General features: G+C 35.6%; 2 protein-coding genes across 4 annotated transcripts in view; both read left to right on the plus strand.

Moving 5' to 3' along the window:
* Positions 1 to 13,675, plus strand: part of qless (decaprenyl diphosphate synthase subunit 1 qless) — a 169,457-nt gene that overhangs the window by 122,622 nt on the left and 33,160 nt on the right. For all 3 annotated transcript variants that reach the window (XM_067763333.1, XM_067763335.1, XM_067763334.1), the window contains exon 5: positions 9,638 to 9,727. In XM_067763333.1, coding sequence (XP_067619434.1) covers positions 9,638 to 9,727 — 90 coding nt within the window. The remainder of the gene's footprint in view (positions 1 to 9,637; positions 9,728 to 13,675) is intronic.
* LOC137238408 (membrane-bound alkaline phosphatase-like) overlaps positions 1 to 13,675 on the plus strand; it is a 287,217-nt gene that overhangs the window by 11,176 nt on the left and 262,366 nt on the right. The gene's annotated exons all lie outside the window — the stretch shown is intronic.

The raw sequence follows: 13,675 nt of genomic DNA on the forward strand, positions 1-13,675 counted from the left end.
CGAAGTGTTGAAATATTTGTTTTCGATAACAAAAGCTTTCGATAGCTATCACCTTTCTCAACGAGTTATCAATTTCGATTATTTATCGAAAAGTTATGGAAATGTTATCAAAAAATCGAAAATTTATGGAAAAGGTATCGACTTATTATCAAAACTTCACTTGTTATTTATCGAAAGATTATCGATATGTTATAAAAAATTTATCGATTTTTTAGCGAAATTTTTCCCTTTATTCTCACAGTTTCACTATTTTGCAATTAGCGCTATCGAATTACCAACGAAAAGTTACCGATTTGTTCTCAAAAAATAATCGATTTAATCTTGAAAATTTTTTTATTTATTTTTTTTTTATATTATCGCGGGTTGTTTCCAAAAAGTTGTCGAGCATGTATCGGTTATTTATCGAAAGTTATCGATATGCTATCAAAAATGTGTAGATTTTTGACCAAAAAGTTATCGATTTTGTATCGGGTGTTATCATTTTTTATAAGCGTATTATCGATTTGTTATCGGTTTGTTATCGAAACACTATCGATTTGCTATCAAAATGTTGTCGAAAAGTTATGGAATTTTATCGCAAAGTTTTTGATTTCTTATCGGAGTGCTATCAGTTTGTTATCGGCGTGGTATCGATTCGTTAAGGACGACTCATTGGTTTACTATAAAACAGATACTAATACAACTGTCGATAACAAGCTGATAAAAAATCTATTAAAAGCCGATGAAAATACGCTATAGATAATATTCGAAACGAAGTCACATTCGTCCTCTTTACAGTGCCAATTCGCAATCGAAATTCATTTACATTTTTGTAGTACCTGCTTTGTTGAGTTTTTAAAGCTCCTGAATTTAATAAAACTACTTGCTAAAAAAGAAATCCTTGTAACACACTAATTTAAATTACCTAATACCAATCGTTTCAATGTGGTCACAAGGTGTTCAACTTTTCTTGCGTTCCTTAGCTTGTTATACTACACAACCTTCTTTACCGAATGCATTGCCGAATTTCGTAATGTGCCGGTATCGCATGAACATGACAATCAGTTTTATTTTTCATATTACATCAAAATCAGCAATTTGGAAGCGAAGCCGAAAACGAACCCGTTTTTCTGGTGCATACTCGATTTGTGCACAGGCTGCAATAAAATTTTTTGCAGCAGCGCCAATGCACCACCAGGGCAATGAAAAAAATGAGCGCAATTATTCCAAACGAACCCACTTATGGCCACACGTTTTGAAGGCGAATGGCGGCTATTTGCCACTACGATTAGCGCAACCGCTAGTAGTCTAATTTATGGCAGGCGACTACCGGCAGTTCGTGGTGGTGCTAGTGGAGACAGCGGCGGCAATGGCCATACATAAACTTGTTCTCATTTCCCATATTGGCCTGGCCTAGCTCGGCCAGGGACCTTCAGCAAACGATTAGTAAATTTGAGCTAATCGAAAATGGTTAAATAGACAAATTTTGCACAGATCAGACAAGTTGTATGCCGCTACTGGTCAGCAAGTGTAAAACACTAAAACAATTAAATGCTTTAAATGTTAGTTGTTGTTTATGAATTTTAAATTACGGCAACATGTTTTGACGTTTTGACGATGATTTTCAGGTGGTCAATATCATGATATTTAAGTTATTTTGGTTTCATAGCCAAAAAGAGCGGGCGGCAATAAAAAAAAAAACTAAACAAAGTACGTTGTAAATTAAGATTTAGGAAAATTTTGGGTTGTAAATGCGGCAATTAAGTAGTATTGAAAAATTACAGAAATTAATGCAATTTGACTAAGGGTAGTTATTGAGAGTGTTAGAACAGTTTTAAGTCAATCGTATTTTGATTGGTTCTTAATTAATGTTATATAGCCATAATTACAGCTATTTATACATTTTTATTTCGCTACACCATATTTAGAATTCCTTTGTATATAAATATATTGTATGTATTCCGTTTTAGACTGTTATGCAGTTTAAAGCTGTAAAATTAGGAAAAGTTATAAAGATATCCGATTTTACTGTTTCTTCAAGTGAGCTATTTCTTAGCATTGAATATTTGGAGGGCGAGTTTAGTCGGATTTATTTCTTATATTTTTAGTATTTAGGTTATTTTATAATTTTAATTTATATGCTTGACGTAAAACGGTGAGAAGGGGAGAGCTTGACGGATGTTTGAAACTTCTCATAGATCTTAGAATTAATGCATGTTGGGCGAGTTGTGGCCTTTGGGTATTTGCTAGGTTCAGTAGAATCGTTTCGCTGTGAAAAACCCGCCGATTTGGTATAATGAGCATAAACCATATCATAAGAATACTCCATGAGCCGGTTGTGAATTATGAAGGAAAGAAAAAATCTTCGTTGATTAAATAATTTAAACGAATATCTTAAAAATTTCATACCTTTCCAAGTCAGCTCGTAAAAAGCGTTTTTTGCATGAAGATATGTAAAATGTATGAAGCAGAAGGCCATACAAAAATAACAGGTCCATATATATAAAAAAAAGTGAAAGACGCGATAACCTCCGAAGAGATTTAAGACCAAGCTTCTCTTTCAATTTGCGTCGTGCTCCTTTTTTTTAATTTTCCTCCAAATTAGCATGACGGGACCTACTTGTTTTATGCCGACTCCGAACGTCATCTGCAAGGCAGAGGAGTTTTCACTGAGAGCCTTTTCATGGCAGAAATACACTCGGAGTGCTTGCCAAACACTGCCGAGGGGCGACCCCGCTTAGGCACATTTTCTTCTAATTGAAAAAACTTGTTTCTAAAATTTTGGTGTTGCTTTGCCCGGGGCGTGAACCCAGGATCTTCAGTGTGGTAGACGGAGCACGCTACCATCACACTACGGCGGCCGCTGCGGACAGGACCACATACCGGGCATTTAAAATAGAATTTGTGAATAGGTTGTTGAATATTTTTGAAATACTTATAAAATTGGTGTTTTTAAAATTGAAATCGTAACTATGAAGCTATTTTTTAAACTCGCGCGGGATAAAGAGCTTAGAATATTCCGCAGACTCGAATGCTCGAGGAATAGAAAAAAATAGTTCCCGCGGCAGTCGGCCTAATACAACAGCGTACATCTGCAAAACTCCACTAAATATTCGTGGAGTGTTATTTGCAGTTACAACAACAACGGTTTTCGTATCATATTGTACCAATTTCACACAGAAACTGGATGGAATCACAATTTCCTTAATGAAATAATTAAGCATTCCTTTTCACCCCTTGGCCCCTTGCTTCATTAAGCGAACATGTATCCATGTTTGTATGTAACGGAATCTTTGAGCTTAATTTTCACCGGTTTCTAGAAGTCGATTAGTTTGAAACTTTGCATACGTATCAGGCACCGATGACAATGCAATTATTTGAGAACAGATTCCCATTATCCTTATTAACACGCTTGTATTAGCTTCACTTTATAACGCTTGTTTGGGACTCTCTTGCCTAGACGCACAAAGGAGAGTTAGACCCATCTAGCGGCAATTAGCGGCAAAACGAGTTGTGCTTAATAGCGGAGACACGAACCTCTGTGCTACGATGCTATCAACAGCAAATATCTAAGTGGATTGTAGGTACTAAAACAGCTCGATATTTGCGTGTTTTTTAGTTTTTTTAAACTACATTTATATTATTAAACGGTTTTTTTATTTAGTCCGGCCGCACGGCCATTGTGAACGAATTTTGTTATTGAAATTTAAGTAACTTCCCGATAAGCTACAAGCTTGAAACTGGGAATGTAGTTCAGAACCCGATGACAATGCAATAATAAGAAAGAAAAAAACTCCGATAGGTGGCGCATGGGTCGAAATATTTCAAAAATTCGTATTTGTGGTCCGATTTGGTTCGTATTTGGAACACATAATACATACATGAATAGAAAGCGATCTATGAAAAAAATCGCCGCTAGGTGGCGCAAGGATCGAGATATTAAAATAAATCGTATTTGTGATCCGATTTGGTCCATATTTGGAACACATAATACTTACATGAATAGAAAGCAACCTATGATGTCCGATTTGGCTCATATTTGGAACAAATATTACATACACTCCGGTAAAAGTGATATCAAAATATTTTGTAGTTCGAGGAGGGACAAGCATACGTGGCGCTGAGTCGAGTAAAGTCTTTGGAAGGATTATATATTGAGGACTTAGATTGTAACAAAGTGTCAGGAAAGAGTCCTTGTAATAATGAGTCACTAAATGAACTAAATAGAATGAGAAATAATAGGCAATTAAATAAAACCGTTGGACACGTCAAATTTCTATTGACAGTCATATATAAGACCAACCGAACCTTAATAAGGTTATGTTACGCCTCACATTTTTAGAAATTTCACGCGCCCAACGCTTCCATTTAATTGTCTGATCAACGCCCTAGATTGATGAGGAGTGTGATGACTAGTACCTAGGACCTACCTAATTATTTTCTAGCTTTTAGTATTATTACTTCATTTAAGTATTGTTTGCTATAAAACCGTTTAACTTAAAATTTTTTTTAAAATTATTTTATTACAAAATATAGTTAAAATGGATAGCTGCTGTTTCCTCTATGACTTTAAAGACAATCAAAATAAAACGCATGCGAACCCATTCATAATGTGCCCTTTTTTTAATAGCTCCTATTACCTATGGCTTTAAATGCTACAAAAATAAAAATTTGCTTATTTCTGGGGGATTCTCTTTTTTTTATATATTATTGAAAATAGTTTTGTTATATTGCCAATAAAATGCCCAGCACTAAGCAAAACCGACTAGGTTTCCAACTCCATTAGGTTGAATGCCTAAGGAATAATGAGATAATTAAGAATTTGTAATTTGTATGAAAGATTGAGATCAATAAGGGCTTTAGTATATTGAGAACTTGACTAATCATTCTCAAGTCTCTGTATGAAATCGGTATTACATAACAACTTGTTTAAAATATGGAGCAGATGGTTTTTTTAAATCATCATTAATCTAAATCTATTTAATCTACTCCAACAATTTTTCGTGCAAGATTCAACATAATGAAATTTGAGCTGTATAATTGAAATTGGAGAAAAACACTCGGGGCTCATGGGGGCTATTTCAGGATAACATCGGGACCAATTCGGGTTTATTATTTTAGAAATATCGAGCTCATTTTGGAACTATTCGAAGATAGTTTTAGGATTATCGCCGGAATCGTTTCGGAAAGTATTTTAAAACTTTTGTAATGATATCTTAGGCAGCATTGCGTTTCGATACAATTCCAGTATTAATGGTATAGCCGATCACTTCAGGACCATTTCAGGACAATGTTAGAGAACAATCTGTAGTTCCAATATTTATTGATCATTTCGGAACCAAACCCGGACACTTTCGCAGGTATTTTAGATTTTGTTTTAGAATTGCTTTAGAAATCAAGTCGGCGCTATTTCGGGATTATGGTCGGGTTATATCGGCATCAATTTGTAACTCTCTTCGAACCAATTCGGGAAAAATCAGGTATTATAGAAATTATTTCCAGGCTATGTCCGGAACATTTTGGTATTCTTTTCATTTTAATTTGTGTTGTTTATAATATATATCCGAAATTGTTTTCAGGATTATTTCGGTACCATTCGAAGATCATTTCGTGATTGTTTACGTATAATTTGGGAACTATTTTGGCACGACTTCAGGACTTTCTTCGGTTTATCTCGGAAAAATTTGAGATATCAATTCGTGAATGTTTTGAAATCGCTTCGGGATTGTTTAAGGATCGTACTGGGACTATTTTGGTTTAATTACTCCACCCCCACACCTTTGCAATGACCTAGGTCAATAATATTTGATTTTAAATCGTGAACCAAATAATTGCGGAAAAGAAGGATATGTATAACCTTTTTCAAAAATAAAATTTTTAATTTAACAAAAATTCATATTTAAGCCAATTGGTTCAAACGTGATGCACTCAGGATCTTTCTGGAAAGTTTTCAATAGATAGCGCTGCGCCATTTTTAGTTGTCTTTAACTCTCCATTCTCCCTATGGTTGAAACACCCAGTTTCCTTGGACTCCCGTTAGAGGACTTTGATGACAATTTGTGAGTAGTCATGCCCATTGAATGGGACGAAGCATTGTTAATACAACAACAATAGCACTACCATCAAAAGAAATTATTCATGACTTAAATGTTTTCCGCATTTTTAAATTATACGAAGTGTCAAACAAATGTTAAATTCGATACAGTTACACCTGAATGAGATTAAAAAAATATAACCGAAAACCATTGCACAGGTGCAAAGCATTAAAACAAAACAGCCTAGCAGCGAAAAAACGAAACAGAAAAATTGCAAAAATACGCCAAGTTTACACTTTACATGGCAAAATCGCAAGTTACGCAATAAGCGCAAATAACTTTGCCATCGCGTTCCATGCTGCGGAAAGTTGTTGTTTTAAGACGAGGCGGGACAGTGTAGTAGTAAACGGCCTGAATGACAGCGAAGTAGGCACATACCAAGTATTCAACCTGCTTGCTAACCACGAAACAAAGCATTAAACTAAGTTGGCTAAGTAGTTGTTTACAAATTTTGTGGTAATATTTAAATTAAAAGACAAAATTTAAATCAATATGCTGCAAGCAATGCGATATGTTAAGAGAGAGCGAGGTGCGGATGACCTTGAACAAATTTCAGTCTTGCTTTGTTTTTTTGTTTTTTTTTTGGTACTAGGTATTTGCATTTTATTTACAGTATAGTAAATTTTTGATAAATATTTGTAGCTCGTACTGGTAGTATAGTTTCTTGTGACCTGGTAAAACCTCTTAATATCAATATACTGCATAACTCCTTAAAAGGATGTGCTTTCGTAAACAATCAAAACTAAGTCCGACAGTATGACCACTTGTCCCCAATGCTGCCGAACCAAAACAAAATAAAGAACATATATATAGCAATATATAGCTTCCATGAATTTTGTAACTAAACCTATGCAAATCAATCTCAAAATCGTATTAAAAAATTTGAGGAAATTTTACGAAAATTTCGAACTTTTACCTGAGTTTTTTAAATTTGCAGTTTTGGAGCTCAACAAAGTACAAGTTAGAGGTCTCTCGAAATTCGCTTTGATTTTAGAATTTTTTTTTCGAAGGGTGTTTTAGACTTTGCTTTATACAAAAAGTGAAGTTTTATCGGTACCTGTTTCATAACAAAACGAAATAAATAACAAATCGATAACATGCCGGTAACAAATTGGTAACACTCCGATAAGGAATCGGTAACTTTTAAATATCAAATCGATAACTTTTTGATAACAAATCGATCACTTGCCGATAAAAAATTTAAAACTTTTCTATATCACATCGATAGCTTTTTCATAACAAATCGATCACATGCCGATCGATAATTGATAAAACTCCTAACAAATCGATTACTTTTCGATAACATATCGATAACTTCTTGATAACAAATCGATAACGTTTAGGTAGCAAATCGATAAATTATTTGATAACACCGATAAATCTTCGATAAAATGTCGGTAACAATGAGCCAACCTATATTATCAATAGAAAATTTATAAACATTCGATAAGTCCTCGGTAGCAAACCAATAACTTGTCGATACAAAATCGGTAACCCATTAATAAGCTTTGTTTTCGATAAAAAATGATATTTCGTCTCTTCAATGTAAATGAAATACTTTACTCTATAAGCTTTAAATTGTCATTCTAGATACACCTTCCGATACATCTACTATGTTACGACTTATCTTATTTTAGAATAAGAGCGACGGGCGATATAACCTCCGAAGAGATCTAAGGCCGGGCTTCTCTTCCAATTTGCTTCGTGCTCCTCTTGATTTTCCCTACAAATTGGCCGGACGGGACCTACATGTTTTATGCCGACTCCGAACGCCATCTGCAAGGCAGATAAGTTTTCACTGAGAGGTTTTCATGGCAGAAATACACCCAAAGCGCTTGCCAAACACTGCCGAGGGGCGACCCCGCTTACAAAAATTTTCTTCTAATTGAAAAACCTTAGTTCTAAAATTTTGATGTTGCTTTGCCCGGGGTGTGAAACCAGGGCATACGGTGTGGTAGGCGGAGCACGCTACCATCACACCACGGTGGCCGACATACCATTAATACTTCGATACAAAATTGATAATAGGCTATCGGGCTCTCCCAAACTATTCTACTATGTAGTGACTACACTTCCGCTTACATTCGGTATTCTCCCATATAGCATACCAATTCTGCACACTACTTGCCATAAAGCATACGACTTCCAAAGTCTGCCCCTGTTGAAACAGCCAGTTTCCTTGGACTCCCGTTAGACCACTTTGATGACAATTTGTGAGTAGTCGTGCCCATTGAATGGGGCGAAGCACTGTTAATACAACAGCAATAACTTCCAAAGACTACGCTCACATTTTGGATTCACAAATACCGAGAGCAAAGGTATTTAATCTTTGAACTAAATGACAGACAGAGAGACCTGTCTTCATCGACTCAGCTCCTCGCCAAAACCTTTGCGTATATTCGGTTGTATCCCTCCTCATGCTGTGTTTTACTTGCAATCAGAGATGCACAAAAATAATTTTGTACAAAATATTTAGCAGAAAAATTACTGTTTCGGGATTCGCATAACAAGTCAGACTTAAGTCAAAACCAGCAGCCAAGCTCTTGCGATCAAGATCGATAGCACGCCAACGCACAACACATGCACAGCTACTGATAATTGGTAGCTGCAATCGCGACTTTGCTGCGTGGTAATTACATTTTTAGAATTTGCAAATTGAACTACCAGAAAAATAACTGCATATTCATGCAAATTCGACACAAAAGCTTTAACTTAAACTGAGCCAAGGATACTTGGGGAGGTGTCATTGATTCTTGTTTTTGTTGTTGTTGTTTTAGCAGTGACAAATTAAATGAGGCTACACTGAAATGACAGCTCTTGGCCGGGAAAATCCAGAGTCGCTCCCATACATAGAACCAGCTGCCGCCGAAAGCGTCAGAAATTTTTAAAATTAAGACTTTAATTTTTAATTATTTTATATGTACTTAATTAGCGAGTTTTGCTCATATTGCTTTATACAATGGTTTTTGTAATTGATATTAGAGAAAAATTGTAAGTTTACAAACGGCGATGGTTACTAGGACATGTTTCTGAATTTCACTTCTTCATCAGCTAGCTTTTTCGGGAGCTGAGCGTTGAACTCGAATCTCCAACATTCATATCAGTGCAAGCCTTTAGCTGCTAAGCCATATGAATGTCCCGTTGTGATATGAATGTTGGAGATTCGAGTTCAACGCTCAGCTCCCGAAAAAGCTAGCTGATGAAGAAGTGAAATTCAGAAACATGTCCTAGTAACCATCGCCGTTTGTAAACTTACAATTTTTCTCTAATATCAATTTATTTATTTTATTTAAGTTTAAGTTCAATAATACAAATTGATAATAAAAATGTTAGTTCTGATTATTCTTATTTTTTTGATAGTGTAGGAGACGCAGCGCCACTAAATAGCGATTTACCCGTATACGATTTTCGCTTTCGACATTCTTGTACAGGAGAGGCAGGACCCGGAAAAGACATGTCGATTAATTCCGGGAAGGGCCACAAATTATGGAGATATATTACTAACTAATATTTATGTAATGTTTTCAAACAAAATAACTAAGTAACTGTGTAAATTCTTCCAGGTTACAATGGCTGGTGATTATATTCTCTCAGTTGCTTCCATTATGATTGCGCGTCTGAAGAGTGATGATGTGACGATTGTTCTAAGTCAGGTGAGTAATATTTTAAACAAGTTATAACAACAATAAAGCAACGCCGAAAGTATGACTTCAGAAGAAGTGAATACCTAAAACAAACTCGCGCTTAATGCAAACGAGAAGCGTCATCTAATAAAACTAAAAATATATCTCGTGTTATCACGTTAGTGCAATAAATATAATTTTTTTTACTGCTAGTCTCATCGGTTAGCTCCAAATCTTACAAACTATATACGAAATTTGTATGTGCTAAAAATGAATAATCGGGAAATCCCGCGAAGATTTTGTGTATACCAAAACTAATTTAATTTAATTTGGCTATCATGCGAGTGGAAGAAAGGTGTGAATTAAATTTAATGTTCATATTTTACTGAGCACCCACTCCAAAAATTCCTATAAATGTTACAATGCTGCTAAGTGAGAATTCGTATCCCTAAATGTTTGCTTCTGACTCATCCTCGCCAGAACGGCTTAAAATATTTGAATGAAGTTTGGCCAATATACAGCTAAAAGTCTGGAAGGTTGAATGGCTATTTATATTTTTTTATAAGGGGGTCTCAGCACCCTTGGAACTGTTATTGTTAGAAGCTATGCTTCTTTAAATAATTTGGGGCGATGGAGGGTCCCAAGCTCGCTCCCGGGGCAAATAATATTAAAATTATGAGTCATATTAAAAGAAGATCTATACTTTTTGGAAAAGTCGGCAGTGGCTCCCATTAGGGATGTACACATTTCGTGAACATTTCGGTGTTTTCTTCGGTAATATTTTTCGGACCATCTGTCAATGGCTTCCGCAATGATTTCACACCATTTTTGAAGCGCCTGTCAGGAGTGTTCGGGATCAATTCGTAGCCATCTCGGGACCATTTCGAGATTGTTTTTATATCCAGCGTGTACTTATACACTCAGAATGAGGAAAAAATTACCTAAAATTGCGTCAAATTTCAATTTAATGTGTAAGAATTTCTATATTTTGCATACAACTTTTCATTAATTGGAAGGAAAATCAAGTATACTTGCTTGAAGTTTGCTCACAGTATTTACTATCTACATTGACAAGTGAGCTCAGTGAATAGGAGCACTCGATTGTAAAGTTCAGCATATTGACTAGAAATTCACGGCTGTGATAGTTAACAATTAAATTTTGAAATTTTTTGACTAAAGAAAAAAATCTTAGTTGCTAAGAAATCACTTGTCTACATTGAGGGAAATCAATCCCATTTCTCATTTTAATAGATTTTTTCCACATTTTGAGAACATTTTTTGTTGGGTGTGCACAAGAGTAGTAAAACTTTGCTGTGATAATGGTAGTGCGTAATGGCATAAAGAAATCGAGACAGATATATGTAGATCTCCTTGCATCAAAATAATTAGTATCGAAAAAGATTTCCGATTGAACTACCTCTCGACAGTGATTCGCAAGCACTACTAGTGTCTTTCTGCCATGAAAAGCTTCTCCGTTCATCGTCGCCGACGACAAGTAGGTCCTGTCCCGTCAATTTGTAAGAAAAATTAAAAGGAGTACGACGCAAATTGGAAGATACATTATCTTTAAATGTAACCTTGCAAAGCGAGCTGCGGGGCATTCATACGGCTGAGTGGACACTTTTAACTAGTATAAAGTATGAATATTGGAGATTTCGTGTTCAATAATCAGCTCCCGAGAAGCTAGCTGATGAAGAAGTGAAATTCAGAAACATGTATTGTTGTTGTTGTTGTTGTAGCGATAAGAAACATGTCCTAGTAACTATCGCCGTATGTAAACTTTGTAATTTTTTGCTGGGTATATAATGTTCAATTTCAACCGAACTTTCGCTTCCTTCTTGAGTTTATTTTAATTTAAATATTTGTTTTTGTGTGTTTTTGTACTTTTAATTTTTATATCATTCTTAAGTGATGTTTTTTGTTTCTTTTCATTGTTGCTGTATAATGTCGCTGATTATATCTCAAATATGCTAACTAGCCCATAAATCTTCTTCTATATGTATAACTACGCAGTCCTTCTTCGTTACAAGATCGCCTATTAAGTTGCATGAAAAGCTGAGCAGTGTTCTAGTAAACCCCAAAGAGTATGCTTCCCCGTCGTCTGTTTATGACATTTACATAATTTTTTGTTTGTATTGCCAACTCAATCCGTCATTAACTTGTTCTGAATATTACAGTACGCAATTCGCACAAAAAATATATGACATCAGACAAAATTATAAGTCTAGACGATAACAATCCAAAAACCTCAAAGCTTGCTGCTGGCTGCATTGCTTACGTAGTGCTGACTTCCTCCTTTTAATTTTTACATTTTTATTTATTTTTTTTCCTTCTGCAAATACGCTACACGTGAATTCTTGGTAATGCGGCTTCAAAGAAGGCGTTGTCGCGAAAAGAAATCTTGATTCATTTTGTGTGACCTTTTGTGCTATTTTGCCATTGCACTATTCTGCTGGCGCATTAATGCCGCATGAGTAAGTACCTACAATATTTGAGCTTTTTTTCCAATATAAAAATGGTACACAATAAGAAAAGGAACAATGACACAGATGATAGCGTATTGTTCTTGCAAATTAAGTTGCTTGAATGTTGCCCTAAACTTTTTAGAGGCCATCTGCAGTTTTACCTGTTTTTGGTATTATGTATTGTTTAATTTAGATTTTATTATTGAAATTCTTCTAATCACTTGGTTTATTAATACAAGATGTGTGATAAGTCATAAATTGTTGCTTAATGGCCCTTTTAACAGTTTTGTGTTGCGGATGTGGCTCAAGTGCGCTGGTGCTGCATGAATGTAGTTTTACTTAATTAAGATAATTTGCTGGAAATAAAATACTTTAAAGTAATAACGCAAAACATTGGTCATTCTAATAGTGTTTTTAATGTTTTTTATTGTTAATGTCTTATAATTTATATATATTCGCCTGATGCTTCAGTAAATGGCGTAGTTAGAAAATAATGTTAATCAAGAAGCTTAATTAAATGCTGTGCTAAGCAATAAAATATTAGCAAACCTTGGTTTTCTGTTGTTATTTTTGCATGTTTTGTGAAATAGTGAAGTTAGTACAGAATTTAGTTTATGAGTCGGTAGTTAATGGGTTCACGTATTTGTTTGTGTGCAGGGCTATAGCTCTTGCTTGGAATATTTGAAGGAGTTTCATAAACGCTAGTTTTTCCACATTTGGTTGGGTAAAGTTCACGTAATTTCAGAATAGGGAGTCGCCCTGTCTAACATATCGTTTAGTTCGGGCTTCTTGTTGTTTTTCTAGTAGCAATGCTTCGCTCATTCATATCTGCCGATTGCTTTATAAGTAGCTATCAGCGTTAATTTGTCTTTGTCGCAGGTGATGCCTGTAAAGAAATTAAGGACTTTGTTACGGGTCTGAATTTTGTGTGCCATTGTGGCTGCATGTACGTGGAACCGTAGATTATTATCGAATGTCACACCCAATTGGTTATTGGACAAACCAGTAACGTAACGCCATTGACGCGTATGTCTAATAGATTTGTCATGTGCACGTCTGAAATAAGGGCGTCCAGGACTTGGACTTATATAGTGCCATGTTACGAGAGGCGAAGAAACTGGAAATACTAGTTTGCCAATTGTGAAGCATTCCTCGTCTGTGGAAGTGCCAGGTCCTGTTGCCGTTATCATTGGTTTCGCCTCGTTGTTGTGCTCTTGAAAATGTGGTCATACTGCTTGGCTACATCGTGAGCAGGTTTGAGATCATCAGTCTATTTCGTAGCCAGCTTCTTCGCGACAAACTTTTTTTTAGGTCAGCGCGTGCACTTATTTGGCTGCATAGTGAAGTGTGCCGATATTAGCTGCCACAAAGTAATCTCGGACCGGTTCTGGGAGAGTTGGAGAGAAAGGTACTTCGAAAGAGTTATGGACCTCTACGCGTTGGCGATGGCGAATACCGAAGAAGATTTAACGATGAGCTGTACGAGCTCTACGCAAACATCAACGTAGTCCAG

Source organism: Eurosta solidaginis, chromosome 1, assembly GCF_040869045.1.
Source record: "Eurosta solidaginis isolate ZX-2024a chromosome 1, ASM4086904v1, whole genome shotgun sequence".
Classification (NCBI taxonomy): Eukaryota; Metazoa; Arthropoda; class Insecta; order Diptera; family Tephritidae; genus Eurosta; species Eurosta solidaginis.